The 22,527-nt window shown below is 36.1% G+C and overlaps 1 protein-coding gene across 9 annotated transcripts in view; it reads right to left on the bottom strand.

The window, feature by feature from the left end:
• The window catches only part of FAM172A (family with sequence similarity 172 member A), a 503,376-nt gene that overhangs the window by 202,112 nt on the left and 278,737 nt on the right, over positions 1–22,527 (bottom strand). For 8 of the 9 annotated variants that reach the window (XM_027864257.1, XM_027864253.1, XM_027864252.1 and 5 more), the window contains one exon: positions 11,059–11,178. The exons of the other annotated variant lie outside the window; for it this stretch is intronic. In XM_027864257.1, coding sequence (XP_027720058.1) covers positions 11,059–11,178 — 120 coding nt within the window. The remainder of the gene's footprint in view (positions 1–11,058; positions 11,179–22,527) is intronic. 9 annotated transcript variants of the gene reach the window in all.

Below are 22,527 nucleotides of genomic sequence, written 5' to 3'. Positions count from 1 at the left end.
TAAGGGAGGGAGAGACAGAGACTGCTCTTAAGAAAGGACAGAAGAAAAGATTCTTCTGTTTACATACACCTTTCTCAATGTATCTGTGTCTATTTAAGTTAATTTCCTTCAAGATTTGGTTCATATGCTACTTTTCTATTCAAAGTTTCTTTCTGAAAGGGGTTTGCAGTTGGTGATGATTTCTCCCTCTGTGGACTTTCAGAACATTTTCTGTCTTGGTTGCGCATTTATATTTTATTTCCAATTATAGTTATTTGTGTGAGCCAATCATGTAGGAAGAGTGAAGGACAGAGCCTTAGTCTTATCTCTAAACGAGAATATTGGCTGGACTACAAGATCCCTAAGGTCCCTTTCATCTCTAAATCTATGATCCTATGATAACTGTGCCCCTTGGGTATCCATACAATGTCAAAATATATAGAAGAAAGACTCAACTGAGTGAACTTTATGTGAAGAATTTATAGGAATGCTTAATGAAACCCTATTGATTAAATGATTTAATGGGAAGACCTAGACAAAAAAATACAGACTCAGAAAGCATGGAGACATGATCTCCACTATCAGAGGGAGTAACTACATTGATGAGATCATAGATCTACTGAAGCAAAGTTTTTGTGTCCCTAACTAAGCAACTCTGTTCAAGTGTTGTGATAGTCCTTTTGGACTTCCTTGACTTACCCCATGGGACACATAAAAACAGATAATTTAGTAATTGTAACTTGAAGAGCCAACTTTTCTTTGTGAAACAAAAATTCAAATAGCTTGCTTTAGAGAATGTGTACTGGGAGACTTCCAGCTGCTTGTGAATTATCAGATAAAACCCACCACAGAAACTACGTGTTAATGAATAACTTACCTACTGATTCAAAATGATTTAATGTATGTAACCCCTTTGTTTCTAGAAGTAAAACTAGGTGCTGAAGTAAACCCTAGAAATCCACCCATATCTGAAAAAGAATCTCTTCTACAGTATTCCCAACAAATGATCCTGCAGCCTTTATTTAAAGACTCTTCCCCTTCCCCGACAGTGAATGGGAACCCACTACTTCCGTGCAGAGGCTGCTCATTATACTTCTGGATGACCTGTTGTTAGAAAGCAAACCCTCACACCAACACCATCAGGTCAACAAAAGTAAGTTTAAACCCTCTTCCAGATGACAACTGCAGAAGGACTTGAAGGCAGAAATCACGGACGCACTGAAGGAGCCTTTGCTTTGCTAGACCCAACATGTCCAGCTCCTTTAAAAACATCCTCACAGAACCAGGACTTAAAGGCCTCTCACTCCTCTAGATGATCAGTGTCATTGCTCTTCCTAAAGTGTGGCGCTCAGAGCCCAAAACAATACTTTAGGTGTAGTCTGACCAGGGCACAAAACCCAGGGACCATCATCACTTTTTTCCCCCAGAAACTTTGACTATTTTAATAAAGATCAAGATCACATTAGCTTTTTTTTAGGGGGGGGAAGGGGTGCTCTATCACATTCCTATGTAATATTGAGCTTGCAGTCTATCAAAAACCACATCATTTTTTAATAAAAAATGGTGTGTAATAAAGTCTTCCCACCTTACAGTTGTGAAGTTGATTTCCTGAACCCAAGTGTGAGACTTTAACTGCATCCCTGTTAAATTTCATCCTATTAGATTCAGCTCAATATTCCAGCCTGGAAAGATCTCTTTGAATCCTGACACTATCACTGAATGTGTTAGCTAACCCTTCCAGTTTTGTGCTATCTTCAAATTTGACAAGGATGCTGTCAATGGCTTTATCCAAGGCACTGATAAAAATGTTAAACAGCATGGGATCAAACACAGATCCCTATGGCACTCCACTATAGAACTCTTTTCAACTTGGCACTGAACCACTAAGGACTACTCTTTGAATCTGACTATTCAACCAGTTCCAAATCCACTGAACTGTTCTACCCCCTAAACGATATCTCTTGACTTTTTCCAAAAGCATAGCATGAGATATTCTATCATACACTTTTGCTTTAGCAAAAGTATAAATAAACTATATCTACTGCATTTCCTAGTCTACCAGGTTAGTAACCCTTTCCAAAAAAAAAAAAAAAAAGGAATAACATTAAGTCTGGCATAATCTATTACTGATGAAGTCACGCTGGTTCTTTGAGTAAACAATGGGAAAAAAAATCAGACTACAGAATCTTACTTTGGTGACAAGGAAGATCAAAACATACAATCAGAAAAAGATGTTTATTAACCATCTCATTAATAACATGTTGTAGAATTTTGCCAGGAAAAGAGGTCAAGCTCACTAACCTATTCTTTGCAGATTCCATATTCTTCCTCTCTTTTGCAAATTGGGATAACATTTACAATTTATTGAATTGTGGTGCAAGCTGGACTTTAAAACTAGTGGCAAAGGCCACAGACTTACCACATAAGGATTCACTCTGGAAATTAGTGCAGCTATATTTTGGAAGAATAGGCAGAAGAGACTGATCTCTGACCTCTAAAAATCAATGCCTCAAACTCAAAACACTGCCATATCTCCAACTAATTAAGATATCCAAGACCATCAATGGAAAGATTTAGAACCAGAGACAAGAATCAGCACTATGTTTCCCCATCAATTAAAAGCTGGAAGGGCCAAAATGGAGACTGAGAATTGGGGAGCCAGAGAGAGTACCTCTGAAGCAGGGCTCCCTCAAGTATAAAGGAACAAAGACTGAATCACTCTACACACCATCCTTTCTGTCTGTATGGGACTACAAAGGACTAAAAGAGATGTACCCTCTGGGAAGAAATGGAAAAGCATGCATTGTGGGGTCAAAGACAGCCACATCTCACCCTAATTAAGGACTGGTCATCTGTGAAGCATGAATCCTTGATAAATTGCTGAATAAAACTAAAACCAAGGGCACACGTGGATATGCCTTATTTTTATTCCTGTGCTGAAAGGGTGCAAGATGTTTTTACTAAAGTACAGACTTCAGAGGAGGGAGGGACTGATCTCCCTATATACCTTGGCAAGGGTGAGCATAGTGCCTGCTTGCTGTCATGCAACAGCCTCTCTTGCCAACCTCACACAGCTTTGCAGAAAGTTGGCACCTAATAAATGACCGATGAATTGAATTGTTGAGAGACATGAAACTTGGCTTTGGGTTTTGAAGGATAGGAAGGATTTTGTTGGATGAAAAGGAGACAATGAGGATATTCCAGGTAGAAAGATCTGCATGGGGCAATGAGCAAGATAAGCACGAGGAGGGCAGTAAGGAAATGGGTCTGGCTAGAACTGATTGAAATCTGAACCATTACAAAGAAGAGACTGGAGACAAGGAGATTAGTTAGGAAACTGTTATTGTAATCTAGGCATAAAATGATAATGCCTGGACTGAATTAATAGAAGGAATGGAAAGGAAAGGACAGACATGAGAGACATTTTACAGGAAGACTCAATACGACTTGTTAACTAATTGGGGGATATGGAAAATGAAGGAGAGAAATAAAAGATAGCTAGGGTATAATTTAGATTTCGAAAGGAATTTAGTAGGATTCCTTTAGGTTACGAGGTCTTCCTACATATTTAAAATCTGAGTTCTAAAATTAAATTTTTACTTTTCAGGAATATATCTGTTGTATAAGTTGGTCATGTACATATATTCATTCATTAGGTAGCTGTCTCTTCTTTGTTTTTATTCTGATCTTTCCAGAATACTTCAAGCTGACACTATCATTAAATCAATGTCAACATTTACTTAGTATCCATTATGTACAAACACTGCACAAAAGGTCCTATGTCTTCATAGACTTACTATTAATTGGTTTCATATATTCACTGTGCACAGGATAACCCACTTTCCTTGTGCCCAGGGATATCACATTGTTTTATCGAGTCCAGTGGGGTCTAGGGCTGCTTGCGAAGGTGAGAATGACAAGACAGAATGGCCACCAAAAAAAGAGGTGCTATAAATGTTTTTGTACAAATAGGTCCTTTCTGATCTCTTTGGCACACTGACCTAGTAGTGGTATTGCTGGGTCAAAGGGTATACACAGTATTATAGCCCTTTGGGCACAGTTCTGAATTAAGAGATGACGCTTAAGCTGGTACTCTGTGATGTGGAGGTGAGAAGGGAATGCAGCTAGCACCCAGTCACAGAGGCAGAGTACTGCATACAGGGAACAACAGAGAGGGCTGGCCTGTAAAGTGGAATAAACTGGCAAAGGGAGGGTAGAACCAGATTGTGAAGACATTGGAAAGTCATAGGAGTTTATTTTTATCCTAGAGGCAAGAGGGAGCCACTGTAGATTTTTTTGAGCTGGGGAGCGAGTTACATGGTCAGACCTGTGCTTTAGGACTATCATTCTGGCAGCTGTGTGGAGAATGGATTAGATTGCAGAGACAACAGAGACACAGGGAGATCAATCAACAGGCTACTTCAATCAATGGTAAGCATCTACTAAGGGCTTATTATGGGCCAGGCACTGTACTAAATGCTAAGGATACAGAAACAAGTAGAAATAGTCCCTTTCCTCAAGATTACATTTTAATGAGGGAACCAATGGGTCCGCATAAAAATATATACAGAATATACAAAATGAATACAAGGTAGTTTGGGAGCTGGGGGCAGCAGCAGCTGAGGGGAGAGAAGTGACATCAGGAAAGGTTTCATGCAGGAGGTGGTACTTTCTCTCGGCTGTCCTCTGTGGCTGGAATGCTCTCCCAACTACTGACCTCCCTGGCTTTCTTAAGTACCAACTAAAATCCTACCTTCTACAGGAAGCTTTTCTCAACCCCTCTTAATTCCATTGCCTTCCCTCTTTTAATTATTTCCTATTTATTCTGTATATAGTTTGGTTTGTCTATATTTGTTTGCATGTTGCCTCCCCCATTCAACTGTAAGCTCCTTGAGGGCAGGGACTGTCTTTTGCCTCTTTTTATTTCCAGAGCTTAGCACAGCACCAGGCACATAGTAGGTGCTTAATAAATGTTGATTGGTTGATTAAAACAAGAGATTCCAAGAAGTAGAAATGTGGAAGGTGTGATTATATTCCAGCAGGGGGACAGCCAGTGCCACGATACAGAAATATAAGCATGAGTGTCCCACACATGTACCTGTGTGCGAGTGTGTGTGTGTGTGTGTGTGTGTGTGTGTGTGTGTGTGTGTAAAATCAAGAAGGCCCCAGCATAGCTGGTTCCAGAATGAGAAGAGGGGACTAAAATGTAGGAAGACTGGAAAGGAAAGGAGGGACCAAGTTGTGAAATATCTTGTAGAGGTGGACTTGACAAGAAATGCCAATTATTTGAGTGAGAAAGAGTGAAAATTTTAGGATGACCCCCAAGGTTACTAAACAGAGTGAGTGGAAAGATATGGAGGTCCTCAATAGACACAGGGAATTTAAAAAGAGGAGAGGGTTTTGGAAGAAAGATAATGGATTCTGTTTGGTACTTAATTGAGTTGAAAATGTATAAGGGAATCCAACTAGGGATGTAAGAGCTGATGATATGGGGCTAGGGTTCAAGAACATTCATACAAAGTACCATGCTAGACATTATAAAGAAGAAATACAGATGCTATGGTGTGGTGGAAGAACAATGGAACTGGAACCAGAAGAATTGGGTTCAAGTCACGGCTATGCCACTAACTAGACCAGGGTTCTTAACCTTTTTTGTGTCATAAACTGTCTTGGCAGTCTGGTGAAGTCTGTGGACCACTCCTCAGAACAGCATTTTAAAATGCAGAAAATCAGATATGTAAGATAACAAAGGAAATCAATTATGTTGAAATCCAGTTACAAAATATTTTTAAAACACAATCTCACAGACCCCAAGTTAAGAATCTCTTGTATAGACTAACTAGCTGTCACTTAACCTTGTTGAGTCTCAGTCTTTTCAATCTGTACAAATTGAGTGGGTTGGGCTCCATGCTCTCTAAGGTCCCTAAAGGTGACAAATCTGATTGGAAAAGAAGACATTCAGATAGACAAAAATCAATTAATGAACAAGATAGCTTAATATGTAATAGCTTTATATTTATACAGTGAATTGCTAATTTTCTTAAGGTAAAAAAAGCAAAGCAATTCAGGTTAAAAATATATTAAAAAAACTACTTTACTTCAATTATCTAGATTTTTAAAGTGTTTTCTCCAGTAATTGTTCTAATAATTGGCTCCAATTCTACAATGCTTCTTTGACTTCCATTCTCTTTAATTCCATCTCTTCTCCCCAAAACTAGAGATGTATTTGCTGTATGACATCACATTTAATTGTCACAGTGGCATACAAACACATACTATTTGCACACACACATCCATATTACTACACTTAGTTATTTACAATGATAATATTAAGCATATACTCACCAAATATTAACTTCATTTGGTTCTTTGTAGCCAATTAAATATTAACTGTTTTAAGACTACATTTCTCTTCTGTCTCTACAGGTAAAAATATTCACCCATTCTCCCCCCATTTTAGTTAACTTCGGCTTTTGCTTTAGTAGAAATGCAAACCACATTATAGGCAATTTTGAAAAACTGACTCACAGTTGACTGAGGCAATGCATCTTCACACAACTATGGCCAGAAAATGGTCCTCCATCTTGATACTAAAGGGCAGCTTAGGCTGCCTCAAGGCCAGGGATCACAGTACAGAACAATGGCACTAAAAGAGTTCCCTCTAGTCCCTGATTCACATGCAAGTGAGGTGCCAATCAAGTGCTGACAAGCATGAAGAAACCAAAATCAAAAGTGGATAGAGATACACTTTAAAAAGGGGCAGTTTTCACACATTTCTTAAGTGAATTGGGGCCATTTGTTTGTGAAAACACCATGGAGGGGGAAAACCTGATGAAACTGATAAAGAAAAGCCTCATTTTAGGTTATTTGAGCCACTTCATCCCCGCACCCCCACTCCCAGTTTAGGATTTAAAGCAGGATCAGGTAAATTTCATAATATCTGAAGGTCCTCATCTGGCTAAGAAAAAATACAGGTATTAATTCATTTAGAGAGCTTCTGAGATGGCATATGAGCCTTAACTTTTCTATTAATTTATTTCTTTAAACTGAGAATGCCTTCAGGTTATTTGATTTTGTTAAACTGACCAGTTTATTGCTAAGAAGAGGGCGGGGCACCCAGAAACAGCAAACAAGGAAGCAACAGGGGGCTGCTCCATCAGATGTGTCTAAGACAGAGATAAAGTATAACAATTGTATTGGCTTCTACTTAATGAAAGCTAATTTCTGCCAAATGAACATCTATTTTCAACCTCTAACACAAGGGAAAAGCTACTTGTAAAGGCAATAGATGCCTTCCAATTAATTCAGAAATTGTTGTGCTTATGTGGTATAATTTATTCCTATAACAATTTATTTTTCCAAGACAAAAATACTTTCTACTGCAGAACATCCTAGGCAAAAACACAGCACTAATTATGGTGAACATTTTCACTATGTATGAAACTGACTTCCCAAATCAAAAAATCATGGCTTTTGAACTACTTCAAGATAGCTTTTTTTTTTTAATTAAAAGATTACATTTAGGCATTATCTGAGAATTCGGAAAAGAACAGAAGAGTTAGGTTGAGAGTTGTCAGTACACTATGATTTAAGGTTTATCATTATCTTTTGGCTAATAGTTTGCCTCCTTGCCTTTGAAGACCTAATTAGACTGGAAAGAGAATTGGATTCTCTCCCTGAGCTGTCTAATCAACAGTCATTTTCACTAACAGCACTAAAAGTTTTAGGAATTTGAATTTAGGAATGTGGAATGTGAGTAGTTGATACCTGGAGAGAAGAAAAACATTGAGTGGCATACTTTCTACCTCAATTTTTTATTATAGTAAACTGCATAAAGTTTTATGAGCTTGGAGCTGAACAAGCACCATAATTTACCATCACAAATGGAATGCTGCTTTTGAAAATAAATCTTGAGCCACAATTTACTCTGTTTTAGGGAAATTCTACATCATGAGGTAAGATATGTTCATGAAAAATTTCACTTTTCAAAAGCAGAAATTAGGAAAAAGCAGTAAGATCCACGGTTATGATTAGTGCTCTCTATTTAAAAAGCAATTCACCTTTAGGCATCTATTACCTGACCATTTATTTTTACACTACACTTAAATGCAATTTTGGTTAGGAAATGGAAAGATGGATTTTAGCAATAGGTCTATTAGTACCTGTAATTCAAATTATAAACAATATAACTAATTACGTTTATGTTGAAACTTTGCTTTGTATATGTTTTAAATCACTTTTAATAATTTCAGTTGCAATCCACAGTCTAGAAAGGTAAGGGAAATGTGCACTTACGCAGCATGAGCAGGAGAGCTTCCATGTATTCAGACATTAAACCATAAATGTACATTGTATTTCATAAGGAATGTGCATATATCTAGACATAAAAGCTTTAGCCATGAGTAAAATTCTACACACTTAAAAATCTTTCATAGCACTATTTTCTTAAGAAAGGCATAGTTTAATAGTCATAGCGATTTATGGTCTAATTTTGTTGGTAAGCTACAAAGTCAAATATCTAACACAAGCCCCAAGAACATTTATATTGCAATGTTCAAGACTCATTTTATTCCACAAATGCAACCTCAAAATTTGAATCTATGTAAAGGAATTTCCTACAGTATCCTACACATTAAAAACAAAGCAAAACAAAAGAAAACCAAAACACCCACAGGATAAAAAATATATTCCAAAGCTCCAAATGTAGTGACTTTGCTCTTATTGATATTGAGAAAATAAAACAATACTAATTTATTTTTTACACAAGAGTTTTTTAGTTTAAAACTCTTTAAACTATTATTAGTTATTTAGGGGGCACATTCTTTCACAAAACAGAGCATTCTATTCCGTTATTACTAGGATTCATTTCTTTAGCCCCATGCCAAAGTTAGGCTGCTTTAAAACACACACAGATTAAATTGGGATGGTCATCATTAAAATTTTTAAAAGATAAACAAGGCATATTTCATTAAATATACTTCTCAGCCTTCATTTTGCATGACAGATATGTGATGTGCCAGTGGTTATATTATATTCGTCCTCCCATGCATGCACCTCCTGCCGAGACAGCAGACTACAGAAGCTGACCCTTACTGAGACCATCTTGTCTCTTTGACAAAGCTCCTTTTTAACTTCTTACTTACTGGTTACTTCCTGTGATGGAGAAAAACTTTAGCTCAGCTTGTGATAATTTCACAGGCCCTGAGGACCCTGACCTAATAGCCTCAAGGTCAAAAGTCAAGTCTTGTTCTGAAACATCTGTGTGCTTTATATTAAAGTAGAACAAAAGTAGAGAAATATCCACCAGTGCGACGAGAGAGACAGGAAAAATAAGAATGACACACTCATCATCTGTTACCCTTGCCATGTCAGGTTGTTATTTAAAATTTGTCCCAAATAAACTAAATTTAGAAATAATCTTCACAAAGGAGTTTGTTTTCTTTAAAAGTCTTAAGATTACCTTGAATACAAACAAAACTATTTAAAATGAGAATTCAAGGGTTTTTTTTGTTTTGGGTTTTTTTTTTTGAGATTTGGATGTTTTATTAATTTTGCAGGTTCACGTGGATATGTTATCTACAATTAAGTAGAATGTTGTGGTCTTAGTACTATACTTAAAAACTGACAGCCAGCCTATAAAAAGGAAAGAAAAGGAATATAAAATTTGTACTAAACATCACATGAACCATTTGAAAATATAAGCAAAAGATGTGTTTTTTTTAAAGTTTAATGTTGCATGTGTCAATAAATTTGTTATAATGCACAGATTTGGGACACTAAAGGGTACTTAGAAATAAACAGTAATTTAAATAATTTTGGGAAATAACATGTAAAATTATTGTAGTCATCTTTAAGTTTAATATTTGTGTAAACAGGTCAAATAATCTCATTCGCAGATATCAGCTCTTTTACTGCTAAAGAGTATGAGAAATTACAATAAGGAAGGTGATAAGGCAACTGGAATTTAATTTCCAAATAATTAAAAATTCACAAAGTCCACATTCATTTAAATTTAGCCCCCAATACATTCTAAACTTTTAAATACATATCTATATTTGTGGGGGGAAAACTCATAAATTAATCAATAACTATTATATATTATAACACTTTTTAAAGATCAAAATTCACTGATATAGACATTAATGTTGCATTAGTATAAGTTTTTAGTAGTGACATTATTTTAAATATATGCATCTAAAAAGATTATGCCACATCCAGCATAAAACTGGCCCTCATAACATTTCAACACTGGACATAATTTTATAAAATGTTTTTACACAGTACATGATACCTTTAACACAGTAGATAATACCAAAAGAATCAGATCATTTTTAATGCAAAAAATATTATGACCAATTTTCACAGGCCCATTGTAATTCCAGCAAAGATGATTCAATCCAATTATTTTAATATGTTTAATATCTTTGGATTCTGATTAATTTGAAGAGAAATGACCAATTAGCTCTGAAATCCTATTAGTCTATAAAGATTATTAAACATTTATCAATATTCAAAGGGTCTTGTCCATTTTAAAACATCACATAGGTTGTTTTTTGTTTGTTTGTTTGCTTGTTTTGGTAAAGATCAGTAATTGTATTACTATAGGGAATGTAGGTGTGCAACCTCCCTCCTCTGATGCTGATTGGTAACTTAAGAATCTTCAAGAGTAGCTTGGAACACTAAAGTGTTAAGTGACTTGCCTAGGGTCACATAGTATGTGTCAGAGGCAGTATTTGAATCCAAATTTTCCTGGCTCTAAGGACATCCCTCAGACTGTTATGTCACACTGCCTATCAAATGGTTATATACTACAAAAGAGTATACACATAAAATATACTGTAAAACACATAGAAACATTGTAACATAGAAAAGAAGCAGTTGATTCATTTAAAAGAAAGTTATTAGAATGTATTTTCTAAGTCCTTACCAAAGGAAATATTTTCTAAAAAGTGAAGATGTATTAATTACCTGAAATATTTTACATATTTCTATTCTTTGCAAAACATTTTAAAGAAACAGATGATACCCTAAAAATAGAAAAGTATAGAAAGCATGAATGAAATTTGAGTATGTGCTTACCAGCTCAACAAAGGCAAGTCCTCCATAGCTGTGAGCAACAAAAAATGTGTTCTCAGCTGCAGAATGAGTTATAAAGTGATCCCATACATAGATTAAATGTTCTTCAGGACAGCCATTGTCCTAAAGAGGGAATATGGATATGATTACAGATGATGTCCAATTATTAACACAGTATTCTAAAAGTAAGCGTATGTTAATCTAATTATTTATTTATACATATCATTCAAAGAAAGTATAAATATACTTATTGTAGAATAAGAAAATTCTAAGTAAAAGAAAACAACAGGTGTTTGGAGCAAATGTAATCGATTTATCATCTCATGGCATAAAATGTGATAGTTGTAATCCATTCAAAACTATAATGATAAAATAAACAAATGTTAAAATTCAAATAAAAGGATTGTTTAATTTTGCCTAAGCGGGTTTTTTTTTTAATTTTAAGCTCTTTCAGCTATTATTAGTTATTTAGGGCCTCTCTCTTTTACAAAACAGAGCATTCTATTCAATTACTACATGGATCCATTTTTCCAGCCCCATGCCAAAGTTTGAGAAAATAACAGTTACATTGGTGAGGAAATTTGTAGCAGTCTTTTAAAGTACATAGAATTTTAAAGCATGAGTCAAGAGAAAATGGTATTCCTGATATATAGTATTTCAAAGAAATTTCATAGCAATTATTAATTTTTTGCCCAAACTTTCCTATGATAAATTAGCTTAACATTATAAGTTTAGCAATATTTCTACTTTGCCATCTAAAAAAGGGTTTTTTTTTTAACTTCGTTGAAGATTACATGATTGGTATATATTTCATTTTGATTATTTTAAAAATAATATTCTTTTTTTCTTCAATAATTTTCTAAATGGAACTTCCTGTATAAAAAGGTGGAAGCCCACACATATCAATTTAGGGATTTATAATTCCCTCCCTTAGCTCAATGCCATGTAAAATATTTATTTTAATATGGGAGTTTTCTATAATATGATTTTCTTATTGTTATTTCAACTTTAATGCATTCCATTTTTACATTTTATGATTATCACACCAAATTGGGTAATATAGCAAAGAACTTGTTAATAGTTAACTTTTTAAAATTGCCAAGAACTGAAATTAAACACGATGAAATTATGTTCTAATATTATCTGGGTAACTTTAAAATTAACTAACTAAAAAAATGAACTGTTGATTTCCTGGATGTATTTTATTTGGCATCAGTCACCTCTGGAATGTAGATGTGACATACTTTAAAAAAAAAACTTTGAATTTTCGGTAGAGCACATATGCAGTGTTCTATCTATAAACAGAGTGATTAGCCTTTTCAAATGCAAAAAAGGTTATTAAAAATGAAATATGAAGCTTATTTAAATAATGCTTGAAGGTTTATGTAATACTTCTGGCATAATACCTCTGTTAAGTATTATATTATTACTACCATTTTACTGAAGAAGGAATACAAAAATAAAACAGATCCTGTCCTCAAGTAGCTTACATTTTATTTAGAAGGACAATAATATGTGTATATATGTATATATACACACAAAATATATAAATACATATTATATATATACACACAAAATAAATATAAGGCAATTCACAAGGAGAGGGAATTAGCAGATGGGCACAAGAAAGGCCTCATGTACAAGACATAATAAATACAAATATTAAGTTATCTATTGGTATAAAAGCCCATACATGACATAATAAAAAAAATACATTAAAAGGTACTTAAGAATTTGATTTTGGGAAGTTAAAGAACAGCAGAGAAAACCAGTAGAGCCCATTAGAATCCCTTTCCACCTAAGCAGACTATGTTTATCTGAAGCAATTGTTAGCAATCCTTTAAATGGCTTTAAAAAATCTGAAATGTTTTTGTGGATTTGAGCAGAACCTCAAATTTATGATCCTGCAGCCATAAGGGACCTTAAGGATCCACTAGCCAGGACCACTCATTTTACAGATGACAAAAATGTGGCTTAGAGAAACGAAATGCCTCGCTCAGGGTCATAAAGGTATTAAGTAGCAAAACTGGGATTGAAATCCAGGTCTTTTCATTCCAAATCCAGCCCTCTTTTCATGGGACTATCTCACATAGCAATTTGATAGCACAGTCAGTAATTAATTAAAGGCTCTAATTAATAAGAACTAATAGTAGGATCTGTTATGTTAAAGTATAGATCAACGTGACTTATAGGTTGGATATATTCCTAAAAATCTGTGTCTATGTATAAAGAGAATTTTAGAGACACATCAATATATTTTTAATATAAAAAACAGAACATCTCAAAAATGACAGTCTGGTGAAATCTTATTAAGGGCCAAAAAGTCTTTCTTATATAACTCAATTATCTCTGAAGATACTATAGTATTAAAACAGTATAATAATTGATGTTCATAATGATGACCTAGCATTGTTAAATTATGTATTTTAAAAAGGCAGGGAAATGTGTAATATCTAAAATGCCTTAATTTTTTATTATAAGTTTTGATAACTGAGATAAAGCCTCAGCTATCTGAAAAACCTAAAGAACTATAAAGTTCCATTCCCTCGGAGATTCTATTTTTATTCCATTTTATTTATTCTACTTACACTTCAGTATGAATCAATTAAGTTTGTCCTTCTAAGAGGTCATTATTTTTCTATTTTGCCAACTCCAACAATTAAATATTTTAAACAGGTCTTTGAAGAGCTTTATAATTATTCATCAATGTAGAACACAATTTTAAATTTTACACCTCTCAAATCTGGTTTACACTTTTAAATTTCACATCTCTTGTTCTGAGAACAAAAATACATAAAGCATTTATCTAGGTGTATATATGTATTAAAGTATTCATATATATTTAAATCAACACTACCACTGCACTAGAAAGACAGTCTATGCCTCCACAGCCTTGGTAACTCCCTGATGTGGACACCATTCTACAAGAGTGTTATATCCCCCTATTAGAATGTAAGGTACTGAAGGGTAACATAAATCTCACTTTTGTATTTGTACTCCTAGCACAGTGCCTAGTAGGTGCTTAATAAATGCTGGCTAACTGCCTGTTATGTCCTCATGATATGCAGGTGTTATCAAAGGGTCTATGCTCACTGAATGTAAGCCATGGTGCTAATAAGCTTTTAAGACTTGAACTATCGGCCAAGTTATGGACAGAATGTCTGTTGTCCTAGCACTGGCCTAATTAAGTTCAGAAAGGTTCATCACCAGGTTGGCCAGAAAATGATTTTTTTTTTTTGCAACAGTAAGACTTGAAAAAACAATTATCTACTAAGTCTTAGAGGGGATGGGATTTGCATCAGTGGATGAGACACCCACACTGACAAAAAGAAAATCAATATTATTAAATTATTACCAGAAAAATTCTTCTGACAAAAATAGACTCCAATATAGGAAAATCCATAACTTGCTTACAACAAAAATGTAAAATCCACTGTTTAAGGATTGCATATGGATTTCATTTCCAAGATGATTTTATTTTGATTAACTTTGTATCTAAAGCTAGATTATTTCAGAATAATTCAATGCAATTGGTATACAAAATATAAATAATATTAAGTAGTCTAAGCCATTGGGGCATCCTGATAGCAAAATGCATGGAGGATTTAAAAGAGTAGAATTCTGATGCCTTCAGAGGACAGGTTGAATTTTCTAATGTATGATTGTCATCATTAACGGTTAAATATCGAGCAGAAGTGATGCAGTAACCAAAGCCTTATCAACTCTACCAGATTCTAACACAGAGGCATTGCAAGGTCTGCATTTATGATGGACTACCTGAGCTGATAACACATGAAATTATCTAAACAACATTTGCATATTTGTGTAATTATTTTCTAAGGTTAATTAGCTCCTGTAAAGCAGTCCGCCCTTTGAGACTGCTTTCGGTGACAGGTTCACATATTTTTTTGAACCAATGCCAAATTTGACAGATTTTCTTCTGCTAACTTGTTGCTGGAAAGTTATAAAATGACTAGTGCCACAATACTTTATATGCCTGTTTAAATTTCTAATTGATTTAAAAAAAATTAAAATGAAACCAAAATCAATTTAAATTTTTCTTTCTGTACCCATTTTTAAAGCTGGAATTCCAAGATTACTTCCCCTGCAGAATTATCTATGTTTAAAGGAAGACTGGTAGCCTAATAATTAACAAAGCTTATTTATGTATAAAGAAATCTGAGGCTGACACTTCCATGGCTCCAGACCAGAGGGCATCTGTTTAATTGTGTCACTAATTTTCAGTTACATCCTGCAAGAAGTTCATTACTGTTCCATTCGTTTCCTCATTTTTAATCGTATGTTTTTTAGATTCAAAGTAGAGGACCAGGGAATGATTACTCCTAGTTAAACACAGGAAAGAAATACCTTTTAGGTCTATCAGAATAATGAAAAGTTAAAGTCAAAGTATAACCACTTAATCATTAGGTATAAAGGCAGGAAAAATGATTGCTTCCTGATTCTTATAAGATGATCTTACCAAACTGCATTGGGATAGGAGGAATAAAAGGTTGTGAGGAAATCTGAAATTGTCATGGTAGCATAGATTTAGAAATGGTAGGAATCTTAGAAGTCAAAAGGTCACACCTCTTCATTCTACAAAAGAGGAAAACTGAGGCCCAGAAAGGTTAAGAGACTTGTCCCGAGTCAGTTACTAAATATCTGAGGTGGGATTTGGACCAGGTCTTTCTGGTTCCATGCTGTTTCTTATTTTTTAACTACATTTTGAAACTTTAGTTGATTTAATCTGGGGTACTTGATCAACACAACTGACCTAATACCATACCATCCCCCACAGTGAATTATTTTCTTATGTAGGACTAAATTACAGAATGAGAGGGTACATAAAAGGGTATGGTGAGGGAGAGAACATAAATAAAATCTGAGGTACCCAATTAAGTCCACAGTGATCAATAAAAGGAAGATAACTAAGATAATATCTCAGAAAGAAGTGGGGCCATAGGACAATGAGTGAGTTAGCAAAGGAAAAGAAAGCAGTGGTAGGAACAGTTTCCCTGAAAAAACATTTCCATGGGGGTTAGGAGTTGGCGTGAGGAAGGGAAGAAACATTTTGGAATAAGAGATGGGAAACTTAGAATGGATCTAATTTACAAGGATTTAGTGCACAGAGGGGCTCTATCCTGTGAGAAACAGGAAAAAAAAAATCATGTTCCAGTGTTGTACTTCTCTATTGTCACTAACTTGCCTCAGGAGAAGAGGAATCAGAGCTTTAGGAGACAAGGAAAATTCATGAGTAGGAGGGAATGCACCTAGAAAGAAGCCTGAATGGAAAATGGGAAATGAAATGATCATGGGAAGGGTAGGAGATAAAACTGGAGAGGATGATTTGGAATATAGGAAAATTTCTACCATGAGGCAATGCTTCCATCCTCATTATTCCTTTAGGAATGAACAATTCTAAGGAATTAGCAATTCCTTAGAAATGAACAATTCTAAGAGTGAGACACAATAGAAAAATATGGAGAGGGGTCAAAATCTACAAGGTAATAAAAATAGAAACTGATTAGAGATTAGAAGATTGATTAGAATAGAAATTGATTAGAAGTGGGAAAATCAAAAAATACTTTAGATACTTTAATTTCATAAAGAATACAAAGAGATAAGAAATGACTAAGTATAAAGGTAATGAAAAAAGAAATAAAAGTTACAATAGACAGAAAAGGAAGAGATTTCATGAAGAGGACAAGGTAAAGAAATCCTTTTAAGAAAAAGGCACAGGAAAAAACCTCACAAAAGAAATCTGAAGTGAGAAGAGGAAGAGGGTTTGAATGAACCATTTAACTCAGAGAGAAAAGGTAGGCAGCGGGCAGTAAAGGTAAGAATTAGAGAACAACATAAAAAGAAGAAAGAATAGGAATCAACAAACTAAGTAAAATTCCAAAACTAGGAAAACGGTTCAAAAGGTTCCCAAAAATGAGAACAGAAAGGGTTTGAAGGTGAGGAGAAAAGTGCCTTGGAATTAAGGTTGCCTTAAAGTAGATTAAGCAAAATTAATCATAGGGACAAAGCATTATCTTAAAAGAGGAAGGGGGAAAGATCCTAATAGAAAACTGCCAAAGGGTAGACTGAATAATACTTTGTGAGTAAAATCCATCACCACCACTAGAAAAATAAATCAAATTGCAAAAGCTATCGAGGATGAATCAACAGTATCATCTTCAAATACCCATTACATTTAATTTTAGGAAACTTGTTAAAACAGATTCTCATTATTTAATCAGATTCTGAGCAGGTAAAGAATGGTATCCTATTGTATAATACCAATAAGGACAAGACAATGGATAATTAAAATAAATTACAAAGTGAGAGTTTGTGTCAAAATCAGTGTGTGCATTCCTAAATATATCCAGTGTCCAGCATCCAGTCATCTGAAATCACAACAGTAACGGACTTAAATTTTGACTCTACTTTGCGTCTGCTGTCCTGCTTGGTTTCAGTTCTACAGAACATGATACACTCAAGCTAGGTATCACCTGGTTTCCCTCCCCACCTGTTCCTGCCTCCTTTTGTGTGTTGTCTCCCTCTTTAGATTGTAAGCTCACTGAGGGCAGGGGCTGTCTTTCTTTTTATTAATTGTATCCTCAGCACTTAGCACAATGTGTGGAACATTACAGGCACCTGGATTGGATAAAAAAAGAAAAATAAAATGAAAATATGAAATTTATTTCCGCCTCTAGTACAAAATAGAACAATCACACTATATTGAGTAGTAAGGTATAAAAACGGAAAAAACTTTCCTCATGTCAGAATTTTTCATTCTTTACCTTTTAGCAACAGCAGAATGGCGCATATATAGATGAGGTAAAAAATGCCTTCAGTAAGGGAGGAAATCTGGTTTTGAAAAATCACCAGCTGCACAAAGACTAGAGAGCTCTCATTTGCACATAATCTTAAAAAAGCTTTGAGTTTTTGTGTGGATCTACATAAACGTTTTGATGTATTTAACACTCCAAAGAACTATAATTTGCCCTTTTCCCAAAACTCAACACATGGGTTATAGTTATATAAGAAAAATAAAGTGTCTTGCCTATGTTCATTACCCTAAGCATTGATTTTTTTTTTAAACAAAGGCATTGCTATATTGACAAACAGGCAGTGTCATGTACTGGAGGGAAGGCACAAGAGGCAGAGCAGGTAGGAATGAGGAACACAGGAAGGGAAGTTCATCTATCTAGAGAAGGAAGGAAAAGGAGGAAGAGGAGGAGGCAAAGGAAGCACCATTTGAGTCACTGCACAGGCAGTAGTGGTAGTAGTACCAATAATAATAACTTTTGTTGTCATTCAGTTGTTTTTCAGTCATGTCCAACTCATTGTGACCCTATTTGAGGTTTTCTTGGCAAAGACACTAGAGTGATTTGCCATTTCTTTCTCCAGATCATTTTACAGATAAGGAAACTGAGACAAGCAGGGTTAAGTGACTTGCCCAAGGTCACACTGCTAATAAGTATGTGAGACTACATTTGAACTCAGGTCTTCCTGACTCCAGGCCTCTCTCCACTTTGCCACCTAGCTGCCCTGGAAAACAGGACTAAGTAGCACTAATGGCCAAGAGCTGAAATTTCATAGATGTGTTGTTGTGTGGCCTTTTTAAACCAGGCTTATTTAATTCAGAGAAGCTTCTCCAAGCTGTGGCTGGTACAACTATAAATTAACTGGCAGATAGATTTTCCTTACTAGCAACAAGACTGAAAATGTTTCTTATTTTTTTTTTAATATCAGTTTACAAGTTCTTTCAAGGTTGAAATATTACAAAGGGTAATTCTAGTTCTAAATACAATTTGGTATTTTTTTTACTTTTTAAAAAGGCCAAATTAGGCAGGGTAGTGGGAGAGATGGAGCTTTACAATATAAATGGGTCTTGAATCTTTAAATTTGTAAACAATGTTTCTCTTCTTAGGTTGAAACTACAAAGCTAAGACCTCCTTACTTCCCAGTACCTCTACCTCCTCTCCACCACAGACACAAAGGAGGCAATGTGGTACTAGAAAAAGCTTTGACTGAGGGGTGGGAGGGTGGAGCAAGATGGCTGAGTGAAAGCAGGGACTTGCTTGAGCTCTCTCCCAAACCCCTCCAAATACCTGTGAAAAATGGCTCTAAACAAATTCTAGAGCAGCAGAACCCACAAAAAGACAAAGTGAAACAGATTTCCAGTCCAAGACAACCTGGATAGTCAGTGGAAAAGGTCTGTTGTGCAGGGCTGGAAGAGGAGCGCAGTATTGCCTGGGTCTCACTGGCAAAGACAGGGCCCCAGAAAACCTGGAGCAGGTCTCGAGGGACTGAATCATGGCCAGTAGTGATGGTTTCCAGACTTCTCAACCCACAAACACCAAAGACAACTTAGAAGGTCAGTGGGAAAGGTCTGTTAGACCTGGGTGAGGGAGGAGCGCAGTGCAGCCCTGGGGTGGCAACAGCAGTGGTGGTGGCGGCAGCAGTTGAAGCTGCTTCCAGAGCTCTCAGCCCACACATGGTGAGGGGATTGAATAACAAGGGGATTAATCAGAAGGAGATTACAGGGATCTCTTTGTGGGCACCAAGGCAGGATTCTGTTGCTTTGCCCACACTTGGATCTGGGTGGCAGTCCTGGGGTGAGGAGGAACACTGGCATAGCAGAGCTTGTGGCAGCTGTGGAGAGGGAACCCTTGTCACAGTTCCAAGGCAGAAAAGAGGGCTTGTGGTCACTCACAGACCAGAGCACAGGCCAGGAGAGTAGTAAACACCTCTCCTTAGATCATACCACCTTGGAAGAACTGAAAACTTACAGGTCCCTAGAAGTGTCTCTGAAAACAGCTGCACAAATTCCCTGAAGCTTGGGACAGTATACCCTCCACACTGGTAGCAGAGCCCTACCTTGACAAAGAGTTAAAAAGTCAAGTAATTGGCTGGGAAAATGAGTAAACAGTGGGAAAAAAAAATCAGACTATAGAATCTTACTTTGGTGACATGGAAGATCAAAACATACATTCAAAAAAAAACAACAAAGTCAAAGATAACTACATCCAAAGCCTACATGAAAAATATGAATTGGTCTCAGGCCATGGAAGGGCTCAAAAAAGATTTTGAAAATCAAATAAGAGAAGTAGAGGAAAAATTGGAAAGAGAAATGAGAATGATGCAAGAAAATCATGAAAAACTAGTCAACAGCTTGCTAAAGGAGACCCAAAAAAATACTGAAGAAAAAAAACACCTTAAAAAATAGACTAGACCAAATGGCAAAAGAGGTCCAAAAAGCCAATGAGGAGAAGAATGCCTCAAGTAGAATCAGCCAAATGGAAAAGGAGGTTCAAAAGTTCACTAAAGAAAATAATTCCTAGGGGAGGAGCCAAGATGGTGGAGGGAAAGCAGTGACTTGTTTGAGCTCTTCCCCCAAACCCCTCCAAATACCTATAAAAAATGGCTCTAAACAAATTCTAAAGCAGTAGAACCCACAAAAAGACAGAGTTAAACAAATTTCCAGGCCAAGACAACCTGGATGGCTGATCTGAAAGGTCTATCGCGTCAGGCAGGGAGAGGAGCGCAGTTCAGCATAGGCGTGCAGGCCTTAGCGAACCTGGAGCAGGCCCCAGAGGACTGAACTGTCGGCAGCTGTGGCGGTTTCCAGACTTATTAACCCACGAATGCCAAAGACAACTTGGAGGGTCAGTGGGAAAAGTCTGTGTCTGCAGTGAGAGAAGGAGCTAGGTCTCAGCTGCAAGTCCCGAGCGTGGCCTCTGGGGCAGCAGCTGCCTCCTGAGCTTCCGCCCCACAGACTGAGGGGGAATCAAGTGGCTGATCAGAGGGGGAGTGCAGGGATCTCTTTGCCAGAGCTGAGGCATGAATCTCTTGCTTCACCGGTGCTTGGATTGGGCTTACATTTCTGAGGGGCGGTCCTGTGGTGAGGAGGAATGCTGGTGGAGAGGAAACACCTCGCCCCTTATCACAGCACCTTGTAGGAACTGAAAATTTTCAGGTCCCTAGAAGTATCTCTGAAAACAGCTGTACAAACCCCCGAAGCTTGGGACAGTACATTCTCCACATTGGAAACAGACTTTTACCTCAACAAAAGAGTTTAAAACTCAAGTAATTGGCCAGGATCATGAGTAAGCAGCACAAAACGAATCAGACTACATTATCTTACTTTGGTGACAAAGAAGATCAAAACATACAACCAGAAAAAAGACAACAAAGCCAAACCTCCTACATCCAAAGCCTCCAAGAAGAATATGAATCAATCCCAGGCCTTGGAAGAGCTCAAAAGGGATTTTGAGAAGCAAGTAAGAGAAGTAGAGGAAAAACTGAGAGTTTTGCAAGAAAATCATGAAAAACAAGTCAACAGCTTGCTAAAGGAGACCCAAAAAAATACTGAAGAAAATAACACCTTAAAAAATAGCCTAACCCAAATGGCAAAAGAGGTCCAAAAAGCCAATGAGGAGAAGAATGCCCTAAAAAACAAAATTGGCCAAATGGAAAAGGAAATCCAAAACACTATTGAAGAAAATACTTCCTTAAAAATTAGAATAGAGCAATTGGAAGCTAGTGACTTTATGAGAAATCAAGACACTGTAAAACAAATCCAAAAGAATGAAAAATTAGAAAACAATGTGAAATATCTCATTGGAAAAACTGACCTGGAAAATAGATCCAGGAGAGAGAATTTAAAAATTACTGGACTATCTGAAAGCCATGATCAAAAAAAGAGCCTAGACATCATCTTTCAAGAAATGATCAAGGAAAACTGCCCTGATATTTTAGAACCAGAGGGCAAAATAGAAATTGAAAGAATCCACTGATCACCACCTGAAAGAGATCCCAGAAACTCCTAGGAATATTGTAGCCAAATGCCAGAGTTCCCAGGTCAAGGAGAAAATATTACAAGCAGTCAGAAAGAAACAATTCAAGTATTGTGGAAACACAATCAGGATAACACAAGATTTAGCTGCTTCTACATTAAAGGACCGTAGGGCATGGAATATAATATTCTGGAGGGCAAAGGAGATAGGAGTACAACCAACAATCACCTACCCAGCAAAACTAAGTATAATTCTGCAGGGGAAAAAATGGTCATTCAGTGAAATAGAGGACTTTCAAGCATTCTTGATGAAAACACCTGAGCTGAATCGAAAATTTGATTTTCAAATACAAGACACAAGTGGAACATGAAGAGGTAAACAGTAAAGAGAAAATCATAAGAGACTTATTATGGTTGAACTGTTTACATTCCTGCATGGAAAGATGATATTTGAAACTCATGAGACTTTGGTCAGTATTAGGGTAGTTAGAGGGAAAAAATTATATGTGTATATAGATAGATAGATAGATAGATAGATAGATAGATAGATAGATAGATAGAGGGCACAGGATGAGTTGAAGATGAAGAGGTCATATCTGGAGAATAAAATTAAGGGGTGAGAGAGGATCACACTAGGAGAAGGAGAAAGGGAGAGGTTGAACAGGGTAAATTATCTTACAAAAAAA

This window comes from Vombatus ursinus, unplaced genomic scaffold (assembly GCF_900497805.2).
Source record: "Vombatus ursinus unplaced genomic scaffold, bare-nosed wombat genome assembly UNPS02014774.1, whole genome shotgun sequence".
Classification (NCBI taxonomy): domain Eukaryota; kingdom Metazoa; phylum Chordata; class Mammalia; order Diprotodontia; family Vombatidae; genus Vombatus; species Vombatus ursinus.
This window is presented reverse-complemented; position numbering and strand designations above follow the sequence as displayed.